General features: G+C 33.9%; 3 protein-coding genes and 5 pseudogenes across 8 annotated transcripts, besides 2 other annotated features; 2 read left to right on the top strand and 6 right to left on the bottom strand.

The window, feature by feature from the left end:
- Nucleotides 1-12,587: part of a mobile genetic element that runs on past the window's edge.
- Nucleotides 367-1,278, top strand: TVAGG3_0381300 (annotated as a pseudogene). The gene has a single exon. A coding segment is annotated over exon 1 (912 nt).
- Nucleotides 2,929-3,317, bottom strand: TVAGG3_0381290 (uncharacterized protein; the record flags this gene model as incomplete). The annotated part of the gene is made up of 1 exon (XM_051232086.1): nt 2,929-3,317. A coding segment is annotated over one exon (389 nt), but the record flags the coding sequence as incomplete, so codon positions are not given.
- On the bottom strand, nt 4,007-4,995 carry TVAGG3_0381280 (annotated as a pseudogene). The gene has a single exon. A coding segment is annotated over exon 1 (989 nt).
- TVAGG3_0381270 lies at nt 5,270-6,072 on the bottom strand (annotated as a pseudogene). The gene has a single exon. A coding segment is annotated over exon 1 (803 nt).
- On the bottom strand, nt 6,990-8,598 carry TVAGG3_0381260 (annotated as a pseudogene). The gene has a single exon. A coding segment is annotated over exon 1 (1,609 nt).
- TVAGG3_0381250 lies at nt 8,631-11,866 on the bottom strand (annotated as a pseudogene). Its single transcript has one exon. A coding segment is annotated over exon 1 (3,236 nt).
- Nucleotides 12,588-12,690: 103 nt separating the features above from the next.
- Nucleotides 12,691-13,529: a mobile genetic element.
- A 367-nt stretch (nt 13,530-13,896) lies between these two features.
- On the top strand, nt 13,897-15,203 carry TVAGG3_0381220 (actin; the record flags this gene model as incomplete). Its single annotated transcript, XM_001583175.1, has 1 exon — nt 14,002-15,123. The coding sequence occupies one exon, from the start codon at nt 14,002-14,004 to the stop codon at nt 15,121-15,123; it is 1,122 nt and encodes a 373-aa protein (XP_001583225.1).
- A 264-nt stretch (nt 15,204-15,467) lies between these two features.
- Nucleotides 15,468-17,012, bottom strand: TVAGG3_0381210 (histidine acid phosphatase; the record flags this gene model as incomplete). The annotated part of the gene is made up of 1 exon (XM_001583176.2): nt 15,796-16,956. The coding sequence occupies one exon, from the start codon at nt 16,954-16,956 to the stop codon at nt 15,796-15,798; it is 1,161 nt and encodes a 386-aa protein (XP_001583226.1).
- Between the last annotated feature and the right edge of the window lie 746 nt (nt 17,013-17,758).

Genomic DNA, 17,758 nt, shown 5'->3' with positions numbered 1-17,758 from the left:
GAAAAAATAACACTTTTTCTATTAAACCGTTTACAATTTGAATTTTGTTGCTGAATTCAGCAAAAATATAATTTAGGGTAGATGGGTATATCTAACCTCTTTTCTAACCTCTTTTCTACCCTCTTGAATTTTCATGAATTTTATACAGAAAATGCTTGTTTTGAGGTCGAGCCACTTTTGGCTCCACCGTATTCTTTCAACCAAAACTCATGAATTCGGCAAAAATATATTTTAGGGTAGAAGGTTAGATATAACCTCTTTTCTAACCTCTTTTCTACCCTCTTGAATTTGTCATGAGTTTTCCCGAAATAAAAAATAAAGTTGGTTTTTTTAAAAAAAATATTTTTTTATTTTTATTGTAAGAACATGTTAGCAACAACAGCACCAAACTCGTTAGTCATGAACCCAACTTCAATGTTAGTAGAGATGAAAAGCTTCATTCCTTCTTCATATACTTTCGAAACAAAAATCCAGAAGATAAAGCAAGAACTTTTAACAAGTACTTTGGACTGTTGTGCGAAAGATGAAACAAATGAACAGTATCTTTATGACATGCAGGACCTCATCGACCATTTACCCAAATTGCCTGAAATCCAGCAACAAAAGCTTACTATTCCAGAATTCGATGAAATAGAAGTCAAAGCAACTGACTCAGTAGAAATAAAGAAGTTCATACGAAAGGTTAACTATGAATTCCTTGGATTTCATTGCAACCACAAAGTCATGGACAAAGATTGCGACATGGTATATAAGAACATCTCTGACATATACAAATCTGGGGAGTTTAAGACCTACGACAACTTTGTTTCGTTAGTTGCAATGTGTATGGCAGATAAGAGATAAAGATAGAAGAGGTAAGATATGGAATGAACAGATAAAACCCGCAACTTTTGAGTTAAAGAGAGCAATTGACGCCTTAGTCATACTAGCAGGTAAGGTTTCAGAATATAACGCAAAAATGAACCCACAATGTTCAAATGTAAAGCAGCAATGAGGAAATATAACTACTCCGTCAAAGAGATAGAACGTATGCGAAACGACTATGCTGACTTAAAGAGGGAGGCAGAGAAACCAGCAGAAGATAAAATGGACATGTTGACATTTCTAAACAAAAACTATCCAACAGCTGACGATTTCCTTCTTTCAGATGTCAAGAAGAAGTATAAAGAAACCTTCGGCATTGTTAAAACATTCGATGTACTGACAGAAGAAATAGAAGCTACGAAATTGTTTAGAATTTCACGAATTCACAATGTTTACCATGTAAAACGCTTATAAAATAACTGGGGTAGAAAAGAGGTTAGAAAAGAGGTTAGATATACCCATCTACCCTAAAATATATTTTTATTGAATTCAGCACAAAATTCTGAGTAAAATAATTTTTAGGGCATGTGTCAAACCGTTGAGTTTTCACAAAATTTTAAAAATAACGTTTACCATGTAAAACGTTTATAAAATAACGTTTACCATGTAAAACGTTTATAAAATAACTGGGGTAGAAAAGAGGGTAGATATCGGGTTAGATATACCCATCTACCCTAAACATTATTTTTATTGACTTTTTACAATTTGAACTTTGTTCGCGTAGATATGAATTCTGAAAGAAGTATGAGGGTCTTGTATGACTTTGTACTTCTCCCATAGTTCATGTCTGTCAAACTTACCTGCCATGGACTCTTTCATAAGTTCCATGAAATCGTCTTCGGACAATCCGGGGAAAAGTACAATGTCAGTAAGTATTCTCTTTACATCCTTACTTAAACTCTTGGCTGTCTGTACACAAATGACAACAGAGATGTTAAGTGTCTGAGCTTCTTAAGAATTCGACACATATCTTGTTCTCTGTTCTTTAACAAAGGATGAGAGGCGAAATCATCTAAGATAAGAAGACATCTGTGAGGGTAAGTCTTCCAATCGTAAGATTGCAATTTCTTCGAAATGTATTCTATCTCTTTCTGTTTGTTTCTGAAGTGTTTCTTCTCTAATATTCTCTGCATTTCCTCATTTGGGTCTTTAAACTTCGAATTGACATACTCATTTATAGCATTGTACTTCAAAACTCTTCTTTGGTACTTCTTTATCCAATCTAACAACTCAGAGTCTTTTATACATACTAACTTAGACTTTTTTATAATATCTTTGAACGAATTTACGGTTTGGTCAAATTGACCAGAAGTACTACAAATGACTACTAACTCATAGAATGGGTTCTTCTCATCTAGTTCTTGTTGTTGTGCAGCCATTTTAAGATAAGTGAAAGTCTTACCCGACCCAGGTGGTGCGATTAGACCTGTTATACCATTCTGAGCAAATAAGAACTTGTCATGTATGGGTTTTATCTGAGCATTTTCCAACTTCCTCTTGTTCTTATTTAAAACATTCTCAAATTTTTGTCAATGTCAGCAAACTTTTTTTCTAACATATTTTTAGAAAAATTAAAATTTTTATCTTTTTGAAAATGTCTAGCGATTTCGCTATCTATATTCGAGACAAACTTTTTGACAGCAAAACATCTGTCGACCATAAAATCTTACATAGTGTAAACAAGAAAGGTGAATTTGTTCTAAAGTTCTGTTTCTGGGAATATGACAAGAACCATAAAACATTAGGCAGAGAAGTCTTAAAATTTGTCAATGACAGACTTGTTGACAGAGATGACGCCTCTTGGAGAGATGAAGTCCAACAAAAGTTCTTAGAATGCAAAGAAGACACATGCGCTGTTCTTGAAGATGAAATAGGAAACAGAATAGAAGAGCTATTAAAGGACAAAGAACTTTTACATAAATATGGTTGAGAAATTTGACATAACTCCACCAGAAAAGAAGAAGAAGAGAGAGAAGAAAGAAAAGAAAGTAGAAGAAGAGAAGAAAGAGCCAGAGCCAGAGCCAGAGAAAAAGAAATTTGACATGTAAAAATAAAATTTTATTTTTAGAACATTTCTGGGTCAATGTCAATGTTCTCTTCCTCTTTAGGGCAAACACTGGCTTAGACTCTAAAATCTTTTTACCTAATTTACCTTGAACTTCAACTATCTTAGACTCATAATATTCATAGTCGTCTGCTTTCTTTGGTTCATAAGGTATAACAAGTTTGTATGCTTTGCCTTCTTTAAGGTTTGAAAACCTTCTGTCAAAATTTTCTTTGACTGCTAACAAACCTTCTATGTCTAAGTCTTCAAATTTCGCACCATTTTTAGTCACAATAGCAAACTTAACTGGTTCGATGTTCCAAACTTTGTCAAATGTAGACTTTTCAAAATGGTAGAAGTAAACATTCAAATATGTGAATGGAGCTAACTTATCTTTGACTTCTGTCATATATTTGTTGACTGAAATATATTTCGTCATCTTTTCTATCGGATAAAAAAATATTTTTTTTTAAAAACGTTTTAAAATGGTATGCCATATAGCTTCTTGAATTTGTTAAGAAATAGTCTAACGTATTTTCCATCTGTATCTCTAGCGTATACATAAGCATAGTCTGCCTTAGTAAAACATACTTGTAATTTTCTATAGTTTACGCCGGTATAAAAGTAGAAAGAGTCCTGTTCTTCGCTGTAGTAGTAAAACTCAAACGTATGCTTGCCATAGTCTGTAATTTCAATTGCTTCATCTTCTAGTTCGTCGACAAATTCGAATACTATATCTCCAAATTTGCTTTTGTTCTTATTGTTTTCAGAACCAGTGACCCAACGTAAGTTTTCAAGTCTATTGTCGTTTCTTATACGGTTTATATGGTCTACAAAAGGTAAATTGTTAGGATTCAGTATAAAATGAGTTGCAATGACAACATGTTTAAGATAGTGTTTTCCACCCATCTTCATATCAGCATATCCGTCATTTCGCTCCCATTCGCTTAAAACTCTTTTTGTCTTTTTGTTTCTGACTTCAAATGACTCACAACAGTGAATTTCATATTTCTCATCTAACAAACAAGTTTCCCAACGGTCTTCTCCAACAAACTCAGCGTACATTTCAAATAAAATAAAAAAATATTTTTTTAAAATTTACTCAGAAAAATTTTTCTTTGTATATACGCCGTTCTGAACATCTAAAAGATTTTTGACATTTGCCAAGAATGTTCGTTTAGACGCTGTCATATAACCATACTCTTGACAATACTGTTTATATGAATCGTACAATGACCTTTCATCTAAACACTCAAAGTTAGTCTCATCTATAAACAGTTCATATACACTCTTGTTTGCTTCTAACAATGTTTGTCTTTCTTCGGTATGTGGAATTTGTCTTGGATTGAACTTTGAAATATCTAATGTCATAAAATATGAGAACAAGTGGTTGTAAAAGTTAGGTGTCAAAGTTTCTGCTAAGTCGTCAAAATATTCTGTATCTTGCATATGAGAATCTGACGTTCTGACAACTACATATCTTCTGTCAGAACTTTCTAACTTCATCGGAACGGCGTTGTTTGAAACCATAATGAAATTTGCAACATTTTCACAAACTCTTTGGTCTTTATATTTTCTTTCAACAACTCCAACTTTGTCTGTTATAAGACTCTTCAAAGCATCGAGTTCAAAACTTTTGTTGTATCTATACTTTGAAGTTCGTTACATACTATAAGTTTCATATTCTCTATTGAAGAGTTAAATTTACCGCAGATGTTTTCTAAGTTTGTCATATTAGGGTTCGAATAGCCCTCTAACAGTTTGCACAAAATATCTGTAAAGAAAGTGTTCTTACCAGTTCCTTGTTTTCCAATTATAATGAGAGCAGTTTCATTTTTAGCACTTGGATATTGTAAGATGTTTGCAAACCAACATAAGATATACTCATAGACTCTTTCGTTTCCATTGCATATAATTTCTTTGACATGGTCTAACCAAGCTTCTATAACATTTTCTTTCCATTCTACTTGTTCATATTTATATCCAGTGAAGATAGAATAGAATTTTGGAGATGGTGTATAGAACTTTATACCACGAACTGAAAAATCTTCTAACTTTGACAATAAGATATCCCAAGCATCTAACATCTTCATACCAACTTGTACGACTTTTATTTTCTTAAGTTTCTGTCTACATTCTTGTTCTGAAACTATGGTTGCTCTTGGTTTGTTAAAGACAACATCCCATTCTTTCATGACATAACATTCTGGGGCAGAGTCAACATAAATGACTAAACGTTTCAAATTCTCGACTGCTTTGTTATAGTCTCTAAATGGACACATATTTCTGAATGCTTGGAAGTCATAAAAATCTGAAACGTCTATTCTGTACATTTTTATAAAAATAAAAAAAATATTTTTTTTATTCTTGACTTTGTTCCATTTGTTCCATTTGTTGCATTTGTTGTTCTTGAGCTATTTGTTGTTGAAGTTGTTCTTGTAATACAATACTTTCACCAGTTGCATCTTCCAATTCGAAACTTTCTGCCGTCATTGACAAATACATAGGACATAAAAGTTTTACAGGAACAAAGTTTGCGTCAACTAAGGTTAAGTTTATGTTTGCTAAAGTGTTTGAGTTTACTAAAGCTGAAAACTCTGCATTCGAATGAACAATAGGCAAACCAGCAGAGAAAGTGTTGTTTATACGCATGAGTATCTTTTGGTCATAGTAGTTTCTGTCGACATTCGAATAGCACTTTGAACCTAAGTTTGAAACAATATATAAAATAGGTGTACTTAAAGTCAATGGAACAGACAAACCTTGTATGACACCTTTTCCTGTTATAGGAAACTGTTGGTAGTAAAAACCAGATATAAGTTTTGTATTATAGCTCATATCGTTTATAGTAAACTCAGTCGGACATCCAAACATAATGAAACCTGCTCTAGTTGCAGCACATGTTACATCCGTCCTTAAAGTATTAAATAAGTCAACAAAACCTGTTGGTGGTATATCTGAGTAAGTATCTTCAAAGAAGTATTTTTTACCATTCACAACAATAAAATCTTCTGGTGTCAAAAGAGCAAAACAGGCTTTAGTCGTCATCGTGTTTAAGGTCAGTTTACAATATCGTCCTTGAGGACTTTGTAAGTTTGTTGTTATAGAATTATATGACTCAGGGTTTTAGTCGTAATAGTATAAACCACTATGTCTTCTGCCATTTACTTAGCAAGTAAATTTTAATGAAATGTTGTGGTCGTCAAATATTTTTATGACGTCTGGGAAACTATATTTTAAGTTCAACGTTTCACCTCCTTTCATAACGTATATCTTGTCAATGACATTATATGAAACACCACAGCAACTAATGTCGGGTTCTATTTCTTTGATGTTTATATCGTCTGCCTCTGTCAAAAGTTTCAATAGTTCTTTCAAAACTTCATGAGGTGCAATGACATATGAGTTCACTTTTACAGGGTTGTGCTCAACCAAGTTTAACATTATACCTAAAGCCTGACAAATCTTCTCCTGAGTTTTAAGTTTGTCTTTAAGTTGTTGGTAGTCGTTTCGAATATCTGCAACAGAACTTAAGTCTCTGCTAACTTCAGGGTATGTTGGTTGTTCTTTTACAGGAACTATTGTTATACCATCTTCGTCTTCGTATGGTTTCCCCACTTCAACATCTCTTTCTTTGACATTGACAACAACACTTTGACTGTTTGTTTGAGTTGGTGAATTTAACTTCACATCTGCCATCGCCATTAAACCTTTTGAAACACTTACGCTTCTATTTTTCGGAAATGACATTTTACTTAGAATAAAAAGATGGACGTATTTGAGTATCTCTTCGAATTGAAGCAGAACAAAGTTTACACACACAAACAATACAAGTTCATTGACAGAGTAGTTCTTTATACAAACAATGGAAAATGTTATAGAATAGCAGTCTTTGCTGAACCAAAATATTTTCATAAAGCAAAGAAAGTTGGTATAACCGAGATGGTGAAAGTTCTTGAAGCAGACAAAAATATAACAACAAAACTGACCGATATTTCTAAAGGAAAGTTTTTAATACAATATTATATCAAAACTGGCGTACTGTCAATATTTGACGGAGAGAAGTCAGTTCAAGAACAACTTACTGACCTGCTGCCAAAATCTGCTCGATGGAAGCTGTCGTTATGCCAATCTGAGGAGCCCCAGCAGGTTTCATCGAACGAATCTTCAAAAGAGCATCTTCCGTGAAAAGTGCTATTGGTTTTGTAAACTTCTTTGCTTTCAATTCATCTGGACCGTCTCTGTCACCAGTATATTGTATTTGAACTGTACCAACAGTTGAAATACCACCCATAAAGTCTTCTGAGTCAGCAAATGGAATGCCAAGCCAAAAGTTTGAACGGTCTCCATTTGTATATTGAGTTTTTTGACCTCCTGTATGAGTCCATACTTTCACATATGGCATAATAGAACTTTGCATTTCAGGGTTAATGGTTGTTGTGAAGTTGTTGTTAAAGTTCATAGCATCTAATGTCAAGTTGTATGACCTCATATCCTCAACTGTAGAATATTCTTCTCTTGGATAATATTTGCCATCTATGTTTATATGGTATTTAATACCAGGGTTGTAGAAGCAAGAATAGTCATTTATAGTTCGTCTGAACAGTACAAACATAGTATCTGCATGTTTCATTGCAGTTGTTAAAGCAATATCTGTTCTTGCACCTGGGTCAGCACTTTGGTTTCCAACTTCACCTGCAAAGTCTTTGACAGATATTTGGTGTATAGGGAACATAAGTGGAACTGCAATATATTTGGCAGCTAAAGCATTTGAAATATCTGGGTCCAACATATAGACTGCAAGTCTGCTTTCTATTCTCTTGCATTCAAACTTTTCGCATGTGAACTTAACTGGGTCCCAAGCAGTTCCAGCAGCATTGAAGTAGTAGTTTACATCAGTGTTGAGGTTTGAGAAACCAAAGTCTAAGTCAACTTTGTCTTTGCAAAATTCGGCGAATGACGTTTGATTTGCTCCCTTTACGTCTGTAAGAGTGAATGGGTCTTGTGTTGGTGCAATGACTAAGTTATTTTTGCTTGGAGTAAGTTCGATAGAAATTTTTCCTGCCCAGTTTGGCAAGTATCTTAAAAACCTGAAGATGAGGAAAGATGACAAAGGAACTCTAAGTTTCAGTTTTACTTTGGTTACTGCTGCTGCAGTTTGTCCAGAAAGGTTAACATAAACTCCTGGAACGTTAGGGTCAAGTCTTCTTATTTTCTCAATAGTTGCATACTGGTCTGTTTGTTCTCTAGCTTGTGGTTGTACTGAGTTTCTCAAAGCGAACCATTCATAGTTTGCCCATGTTACTGTTTGAACTAAGTCAGAGTTAGAATATATCTTATATCCCATGAAAACTTCTGGAGCATATTGGTATCCGACATAGAAAATTCCATTGCAACCTTTCTTGTCAGACAACTTGGCAGAAGGTTTTATTTCAATGTCTTGTTCCACGTATAAGAAATGAGTTGTCAATAGAAATTATATGAAACCTGTCGCAAGCAATATCTACTGTTGTTGAAGAACCTTCTCCAAACTCACCTACGTTTCCATAAGAAACAGCAGTTGTATATTCGTAAGTTCCAGGAACTATTTCTGACCTTCTAATGGCATTGTCGCATTCGTTATACCATTCGGAAACATTTCCATTCATAGCATCCAAAACTGTTGGCGTTATATTCTGAGCGGCGTACATTTCATATGAGTAAAAATATAGAATAGTTGGATTTATATGTCATAATAGAACCCACGTGGACCAAGCTTTACTTTCTTCCTGACTGAGTTTTTAACTCTTCTTTTTCCTTCATTGCCCTCTGCTTGAAGTTGTTGCATCTTTGCATTATGTTCATCTAGTATGTTGCAAATTTCCCATGTCCTTTTTGCCTTTTGGCTCTGGTCGCCCATCTCAGGTAACCTATATCCTAGAAAGAGTTTGTCATAGTCTGTATTTGAGTCTTCGCGTATTGTTTGCATGACTCTTTCCTGAGTTTCCGGTTCAAGCGCTTCAAACAGTGCCTGTCCATATGGAATAAGCTCGTTTCCAAATATATGTTTTTGTAGCCATTCTGGTTTTCTTTCCATGTTACCAACTATATCTTTTGTGAATGGGAAAGCTTTTACCCAATCTTTCAGTCTTGCGTCGTTTATTTCTGTAGTTGGTTTTATTTTGTCAAGGAACATGTTTTTCAATACTAACATTTCATTTGGTACTGTCCATTTGAGTTTTCTTAAATATTCATCCCTTCTCGATTCATCGTCTGCAAAGTAAGTTTTTATGACATTTTGTAAACTTTCGTTTGCAAGGTCATGTACAATAGGTTCTCTTCCTTCTCTCTCCCTAACTTTCTTTCTAAACTCTTCACCAAATATACCATCTTATGGTTCTGTGTAGTTCTTTGAGATAAATGTTCTAGAACGTCAGGTGTTATATTTCCATCAGCCATGTTCATTTCATACTGGTCCAAAATATCTGCATGTTTCATATCTTTCAATGGCATTAAAGCCGCGCTGAAAATACCAGCTATATCTGGTTCACCATTCACTTCCATTGCGTCTACAACTTCTTGGAATTGTGGTTGTAAGTTTATGAACCACCTATCCGGTTAGCTTTATGACCCCATCTCATTGTAGTTCCATCGTCTGCAGAAACAAAAGTAGGTTTGTTTCCATCTTGGTTAGGTTCTGAATGAACTTTAAACAATGTTTCATTTCTATATGTTTTCTTGAAATTTAACCTTTTATTTTCACCGAGTTCATCCGAAGATTGAACGTTAAATGCTCGTAAGTAAAAAGGGTTGTTGTATTTGTGTACATTTTCTTTCAGTACTTCCATTCTATGCTGAATATTTTCATCTGGTGTTGGAGTCTTTTGTATGTCGGCAAACATTTTTCGATATTCTTCTACTATGTCAGCCGAATTTTTTTTAGACTCTTGGAAATATTCCATATTCTCCGCATACTCTTGTTGAGGGTCAAGATTTTTCGGCTGTTCCAAATCTTCATCTAGTTCTGTGAAGTTAGTTTCCAAAGGAGGACTTGTTCGTTTCCTTCAGGCTCTTCTAGCTGTTGTTGCTGAACTATTTCTTCCATGTCTGGTTGTATCTGAACTTCTTCCTGTGGAGTTTCTTGTACCTCATCTGCTGGCATTTCATATATTCCGAGACCGTTTTTAACAATTTCCCTATCTACGTCATCCGCATTCATAAGCTTTTGTTCTTTCGTTCCGTCTCTATTTTTTACGCGTTTCATGACGAAAGTTGAATTGTCATTTAGCTCTGACATCAAATATCTCGGAGTAAATTCATCCATGTCATTTGGATGATATGCTATTAAATCATATCCCTTAGCGAGCTTGTATTTTCCAGGTTTGAGATTATATCCGTTTTGGTGCTGAGCCATAAAGCTAAATAGGTTCGGGTCAGTATTTCCATCCTTGAACTTTCTAATAGCTTCTTTATATCTGTCACTAAAGTCAACAGTATCTGGGAAACCACACTCTTCTTTAAGCATTTTTAAGAATTCTTGGTTTCCTTGTTCTCTACTTCTTTTATGTCCTTGCTCTGTTTGTGGTTGTTGTTGTGCAGGGTTTTGAACTGTTGGTTGTTGTGCTGGATTTTGAACTGTTGGTTGTTGTGTTGGGTTTGGTGCTGGTTGTGGAGGTGGTTGTTGTGCTGGTTGTTGTGTTGGTTGTTGTGTTGGTTTTGGTGCATGCCTGTGTCTGTGTCCATGTGACGATGTAAATGTTTTAGGTAGTCCTGGTGCAGGTGCTTCTCTTGGAGGGTTTGGTGGTATATAAATTCCACCAGCTGGCACATATGTTCCATCTGCAGCGTAATGTCCTACCTGACTTTTCGTTCTTAAGAAAGCATTTACTAGGTCTGTTTTGGTCTGTTGTAACTCTTTTTCTTGACTTTTCACAACAGTTGCTCTAACGGCGTCATAGGCACTTTGAACTGCCTGTCTCGTTGCTGCATCTGTTATTTTCGTCATATTTTGTGCTACTTCTTTTAACTCTTTGTCGAAACCTTCAGACTTCAGTTTCTTTCCAGATGAGAAGTCGTTCACTTGTTTCACCTTACTATGAAGAGCTTCGAAAGCGTTCTTAAAGTCAGCATTTGTTAAAGCTTCATTTGAACTATCTTCATCCGCTTGTATTTTTGTCCTTATTGACCCTATGAGTTGGGCTGCTTTAGCGTTGGCTTGGGCATCTAACCAGTCATTGTTAGCTTTTATATATTCTGCGCTTTTCATTGCCTTTTGCATGGCTGCGTCGTTATTTTTACTTTCTTGTGCTAAGTTTTCATACTGTACGGTTTGGTTTTGCAACTGTAAAAGTTTTTCTGCCTTTACATTTGCTTCAACTTCTTTTTTATACTCATCGCTATCCATATATGTCTTCAGGGCTTTTTGTTTTATTTCTTCATCTTTCAGTATTTTATATTGAGTAGTATGGTTTTTCAAATTTATGACATCTTGTTCCATTTTTGCTACTTCTGTTGCTTTTTCTGACACTTTTTTCGCATATTCCTCTGTACTTAGTTCTTTCAGTTGTTCTTCTTTCTTCTTTTTCTCTACGTTTAACTCATTGAGTTTCTTTGTGTGTCTGTCATATTCTAGTTTCTTTTCGTTTTCACTTATTTGTTTCTGTATGTCTATGTTTGACTTTTTGACATCTGTTATTTGATTTTTGAGTGAACTCAAATTCATTTGACTTTGAGGGTTATAGGCTGTTCCGTCTGCAGCTCCACCATAGCCTGCCATTTTCGCTAAAAGTGCCGCTCTTAAACCTCCACTCTGTGCACCAAGAACTCGGTTTAAAAGCATAGGGTTGCTTGACATTTGTTGCAACATAGTGGGTCATTCAGCATTTGTTGTTGCAACTGTTGTTGTGGTGTTAGTCTTACTATTGGATGTTTCAATGCTCTCTTCCTCTTACGTATATTCTTACGTAGCTTACGTGGCATTTTAAGTGAAGTTAAAAAGCGGTTTTTGACAGATGTTTATATGACACTTTTGTTCAGCACAAAAAACTACTCGGTCAAAGTGTTGACAGTTTTGTAAAATAACCGTCCTATTCCGTGCCTATGACGAAGAAATCATGACAAATTCAGAGGGTAGAAAAGAGGGTAGAAAAGAGGTTATATCTAACCTTCTACCCTAAATTATATTTTTGTCTGATTTTACGAAGAAGTCTTGACAAAACATTTACGAAGAAGTCTTGACAAAACATTTACGAAGAAGTCTTGACAAAACATTTTACGAAGAAGTCTTGACAAAACATTTTACGAAGAAGTCTTGACAAAACATTTACGAAGAAGTCTTGACAAAACATTTACGAAGAAGTCTTGACAAAACATTTACGATGAAATCATGACAAAACATTTTACGAAGAAGTCTTGACAAAACATTTACGAAGAAGTCTTGACAAAACATTTACGAAGAAGTCTTGACAAAACATTTACGATGAAATCATGACAAAACATGAAAACATATATAATTTGTGAAAAGCTCCTGGAAGACCTCCGAATAAAAACTTCATTTATGTGGGCTAGAAGGGGCGCAGCCCCTGGAAGACCACCCCAAGAAAAAAAAAACTTCATTATATCATTCATCCTCAGGGCTAGAAGGCACGAAGTGCCTGGAAGCCCCACTTCCTTTTTTTTTTTTTTTTTTTTTTTTTTTTTTTTTTTTTGAATAAAACTATAATATAAAATAAATGAAGTTTAATGAAACAATAAAGGTTAAATAAATAATAAAGATTTTTATTTTATATCAGTATTGAGAAGAAGTAACAGCTGACACTTGGTAGACAACTTCTTTATGTCTAGAAAATTCTATCTTGCCTTTTATTTTTTTCTCGCTGTGAAACGTATTCGGTCATTTTTTTAAAAATTAATTTTTTGTTAGAGATAAGAGCTAAAACTCGGTAAACAACTTCTTTATGTCTAGAAAATTCTATCTTGCCTTTTATTTTTTTCTCGCTGTGAAACGTATTCGGTCATTTTTTTAAAAATTAATTTTTTGTTAGAGATAAGAGCTAAAACTTTGCAGACAACTCCCCCATGTCTAGCAAATTTAACATTCGTCTCCCATTTTTATATATTTGGTTTAGAATGTTCGAAAATGCGTAATATGGTCATTAATATTAATTGAAAAGAACCTTGAATTAATTCAATCTGATCTCACAAAATATTTTAAATTACAAACTTTGTAGTTTGAATAGATAATTAGTATTAAACTCAAATAACTAGTTTATTTTTGAATAAAAATTATTTGAATTTATTCAATTTTGTGAATTTTCCTTCAAAAATCAAGTTTAAATATCTTATTTGCCATATAATTATAAATACAATGAAACATATTCGAAATTGAAAAGAATGACTTTTTCTGTTCTTTCAATCATTCAATTTGAATTTTGCAATATTGGATTTCTCATTAAATAGCTATTAAAAACAACAAGCAATTTAACTTACATTCAAATTTATTTGTGTTATATTCAATCTTCTCAAAACTTATAATTTTCGGCTATAGCATGATTATATGCTATATAATATAATAAACCTATAATAGTATCATTCTTTCAATTATTTGAAGAGAAAACCGAAAAAATCTATTTTCGGTCTATAACAATTTATTTCTTTCCCTTTGATGTTTCAGAAATTATAAACATTGGATTAAAATATTCATTGTATTGTATAGATCTGAAATATCATAAAATAAGTAACTCGAGTAGCAGATTTTACATCGTGAAAATTTAGAAATGCATTTGATCGGGATTTATTACGAGTATTTGGATTCTTTTGCTTTGATGTATTATAGTTCACATGACAAATACCTTATCATAGCAGAAATTACATCCTCAATTAGAATTACTTGTTATCACATTTTAAACATGAAATCATGACAGTATGAAACACTGAAATAATAATATGGCTAAATAACCATAATATAAGTTAATTTAATTTTTTTCGTGAGTGAATTTACAAAATCGAATAGGATTTTATGGAGAAAAAATTTTTGCCATCATATGATGATATTATATATTGCATTAAATGGACAGAGCTCGATGCGAGGAAAAAATTTGACAAGAGCAGAAAAAATGGAAGTTTCAACAATTGTCATTGATACTGGCGCTTATTCAACTAGAGCCGGCTTTGGAGGTGACTCAGATCCTCAGTGCATCCTTCCAACTGTTATTGGCCGTCTAAAATCTCCTCAAGATAAAGCTGCTGCGATTGCAACTAAAGATATCTATGTTGGATCAGAAGTTTTTGAGCAATCGAAAAACTTAAATCTTAAGTGCCCAATTTCTGATAGAGTTATCTCAAATATTGACGAAATTGAAGTATTTTGGCAACACATTTTCTCAAAAGAATTAAATATTAATACATCAGAGCATCCAGTATTAATGACAGAATCACCACAGAACACAAAAATAATGAGAGAGAAAGTTACACAAATTATGATGGAAACATTCAAAGTCCCAGCCTACTATACCGCATACCCTGGAGTCCTTTCACTCTATGCTAATGGTATGGCAAGCGGCTGCGTCATAGATGCAGGAGAAACCATAACTCAAATTTTGCCAGTTTATCAGTGCTTTGGAATGACTCACATCACCGGCAAAGTCGAAGTTGGAGGCCGCTCATTAAATGCCTACCTTAAGAAGTTGCTTAATGACCACGATATCACTCTTCCTCAACAAAATGAGAGAGAAATCGTTCGCGATATCAAAGAACAGCTTTGCTATGTTGCTACAGACTTCAACAATGAAGTTCATAACGTAGATCATGAATCCGATTCGAGCATTTTCACATTACCTGACGGAAAACAAATTGTACTCGGTACACAACGATTCTTCTGCCCAGAATTATTCTTTAAACCAAAGAGTTACGGTATTTCTTCATCATCTCTTACTCAATCCATCTTTGACGTGATAAATAAAGTTGATAAAGACTTGAGACCACTTATGTACTCAAATATATTACTTTCAGGTGGAAGTTCGATGTTCCCTCACTTCGGAGAAAGAATTTCTAATAATTTACGTGGATTATTGCCTCCAGAAACGAATGTCCTTGTTCAATCACCTGCAAACAGAAAGAATAGCGCATGGATCGGTGGTTCTGTCCTTGTTTCACTCGCTACATTCTCTCAAATGTGGATTACAAAGGAAGAATACGATGAAGTTGGTCCTGAAGTTGTTAATTTGAAGTGCTTCTAAAGGGAACAAATATATTCGATGTTATTAATCTTTTAAAAGTATTTATATTAAACTCTTATGTTTTAAAATTCAAAATTCAATTTTGTTTTTCCTTCTCAAATCAAAATTAATCAATATTGTTAAGTCAACCAATTTACATTTCGATATCTACTAAAAATGGTCCAATATTAGAATGATTGAGCTAAAAATATCTTTTCATGAAAATTATTTGATAGAAAACATGATTGAAAAATTAGATGACCCAATTGTTCTTCATTCATTTAATCATTGTGAGAATATCCAATTCAAGGAAGGCATATTATAAAAAATATTTGAAGAATACGAAATAAGATTCAACTTTTGATAGCGAAAATTTGAGGAACCTATGCCAGTTGAAAGCTAAGTTTTCATTGGAGAATCATTTTTCGGTTGAATAACAGATATCTCATTTCATGCAAGTTTTAAAAGCAAAATTAATATGACACCAAACGATATAACGTGAATATATGCATTTATTCTGATGGAACATTTAAAATGATTTATATTTATGATTTTGAAATTTTTGTTATGAGGAACATAAGGTTTGAATAGATCAGATGTCATCAAAAATAGATTTGTAAGTGATACGTTTATGTTTTTAAATTCAACAAAAAGAAAAATTAAAAATTAATATTATAAAAAATATTAATCTGATTAAAGTACCGTTGCATCAGTTCCTGCAACTTCTTTGCAATAGTTAATGTATGGAAGAACGAGTCCCTTGAACTTCTGTAAGGTCATTTCCTTCAAAATCACTTCACCGTTCAAAGAAACTCTGACCAAGAATCTTCCGTTAGATCTGTATACTTCGAACATCATATGGGAAGCGAATGGAGGTATTTTGTCCAATTTAATTCCGAGAATATCGCAAGCTGCGACAATCGAAATATCGTGAGCAGAAAGGAGTACAAACTTATGATTCTTTTCACCAGCTTGCCTTTCAGAGATATGCTGAAGGACTTCTCTGATAATTGAAGCTCCAGCGACTCCTGTCTGGTGTTGGTATAAATCGAGGGTGTAAAATTCAACAGCATCCATTGCGACGTCAAGCATTTCTTGTGTAATGAAATCAGGAAGTGGTTTTCCAACGCATGCGATAGTATAGAGCCAATCTCCAACCCAAAGCCACTGCCATTCATCCCATGGTAATCCTGACTGGTTGACAAGGTCTTTGAGGACTCTAGCAGCGTTTTCCTTCTTTTCTAAGTACTTGGACGAATTTATCCAGTCATTGTAGGATTTTGTCAAATCTGCGCAATGGTCTGGACGAGGATGAAGAAGTTCTAAAGGATCTGTTCCTGTAACGATCTTAAGAAATTCATCTGGATATTCTGGTGGATAAAGACCATGCATGAAAGATTCAAGAGATCTGATGCATCTTTCTGGCTCAGATGATCTCAGGTACATGAATTCTGGATCCATTGACTCAGGAAGGAAATGAAGTTGTTCAATTAAATATTTTCTGTAGAAAGCGCCAAGTTGTACGTGTAATTCTTGACCTTCTACAGTAAGATCTGCTTTTCTGCATGATGGTGGATATGGTAAAGTCTTCTGTTCATAAGTTGTATGATATCTTCTGTTTTCCTTTGTTAGAGTAGTGGACATTCTTGGTGATGGTGCTGCATCTGAGTCGCAGATCCATCCATCTGGTGTGTAATTGCCGTAGCCATCAAATGGAGCTCTAAATCCATGCCTTGTAAGAAGAATTACCTGTTCAAGAGTTGCATTTGGAACAGGGTCTGGAACTTTAAGATTTGACTTGCATGTATGGTTGAAATTAAGTGAGGAAACAAACGAAATCAGACTTAAAAACATTCTGTCAAATCAATGTCAAAAAACTGTTTTATTATATCACATGTCGATCAGAATAAGATCATTCTTATGAATTACCATTACAATGAATTTATCTCCAAGAAAATGCGAGAAAATAATAATCATCTCCAAAAAAAAATCGTTCGCAAATCAAAATTGAAAGAAAAAAAATTGTTTGCACTTTTTCTGACAGTAAATATAAAAAAAGAATTTTACAGAGGTGTGGGTGTTTATTCTTTAATAAAGATGGTTTATAATAAGTAGTTTCTTCCACGCTACTGGGAAATATGGTTAAATTTTTGATATTGGCCGGGATTCCAATATTAATTTGGAAATTTCGTCTACTCTCTTCGTTTCTGGTTTTGAGGCATAACGGTGACGCACGGAGAAGCCTTAACTCCTCTGGATGGCTTCACAAATACTTTTACAGGGTGGGTATGAGACGCATTCCATTTAGCATGGTCCTTCTATTTGAGAAGTTTATTTTTTACACCTCTGAAAATTCTTTTTTTTATTATCATTTACTGTCGAAAAAGGTGCAACAATTTTTATTTCAATTTTGATGTCCAAACGATTAAAGAAATTGTTTGCAATTTTTTAAATTGAATTAATATAAACCTTCAAGGCTCAAGAAACGGACAGTAAGCCAAAGTAACAACAAATAATATATAAGTTTTTATTATTAAGACAAAATCTAAACTATCATATCTGAGATTTTAAATTCATTGGATAAATTTAGTCTTTTCATGAAAGGGTCGGAGTAAACTTTCTTAAATTACGGAGTGATTTGGTAAACATTATTATT

The sequence above is a fragment of the Trichomonas vaginalis genome, chromosome V (assembly GCF_026262505.1).
Source record: "Trichomonas vaginalis G3 chromosome V, whole genome shotgun sequence".
NCBI lineage: Eukaryota > Parabasalia > Trichomonadida > Trichomonadidae > Trichomonas > Trichomonas vaginalis.
This window is presented reverse-complemented; position numbering and strand designations above follow the sequence as displayed.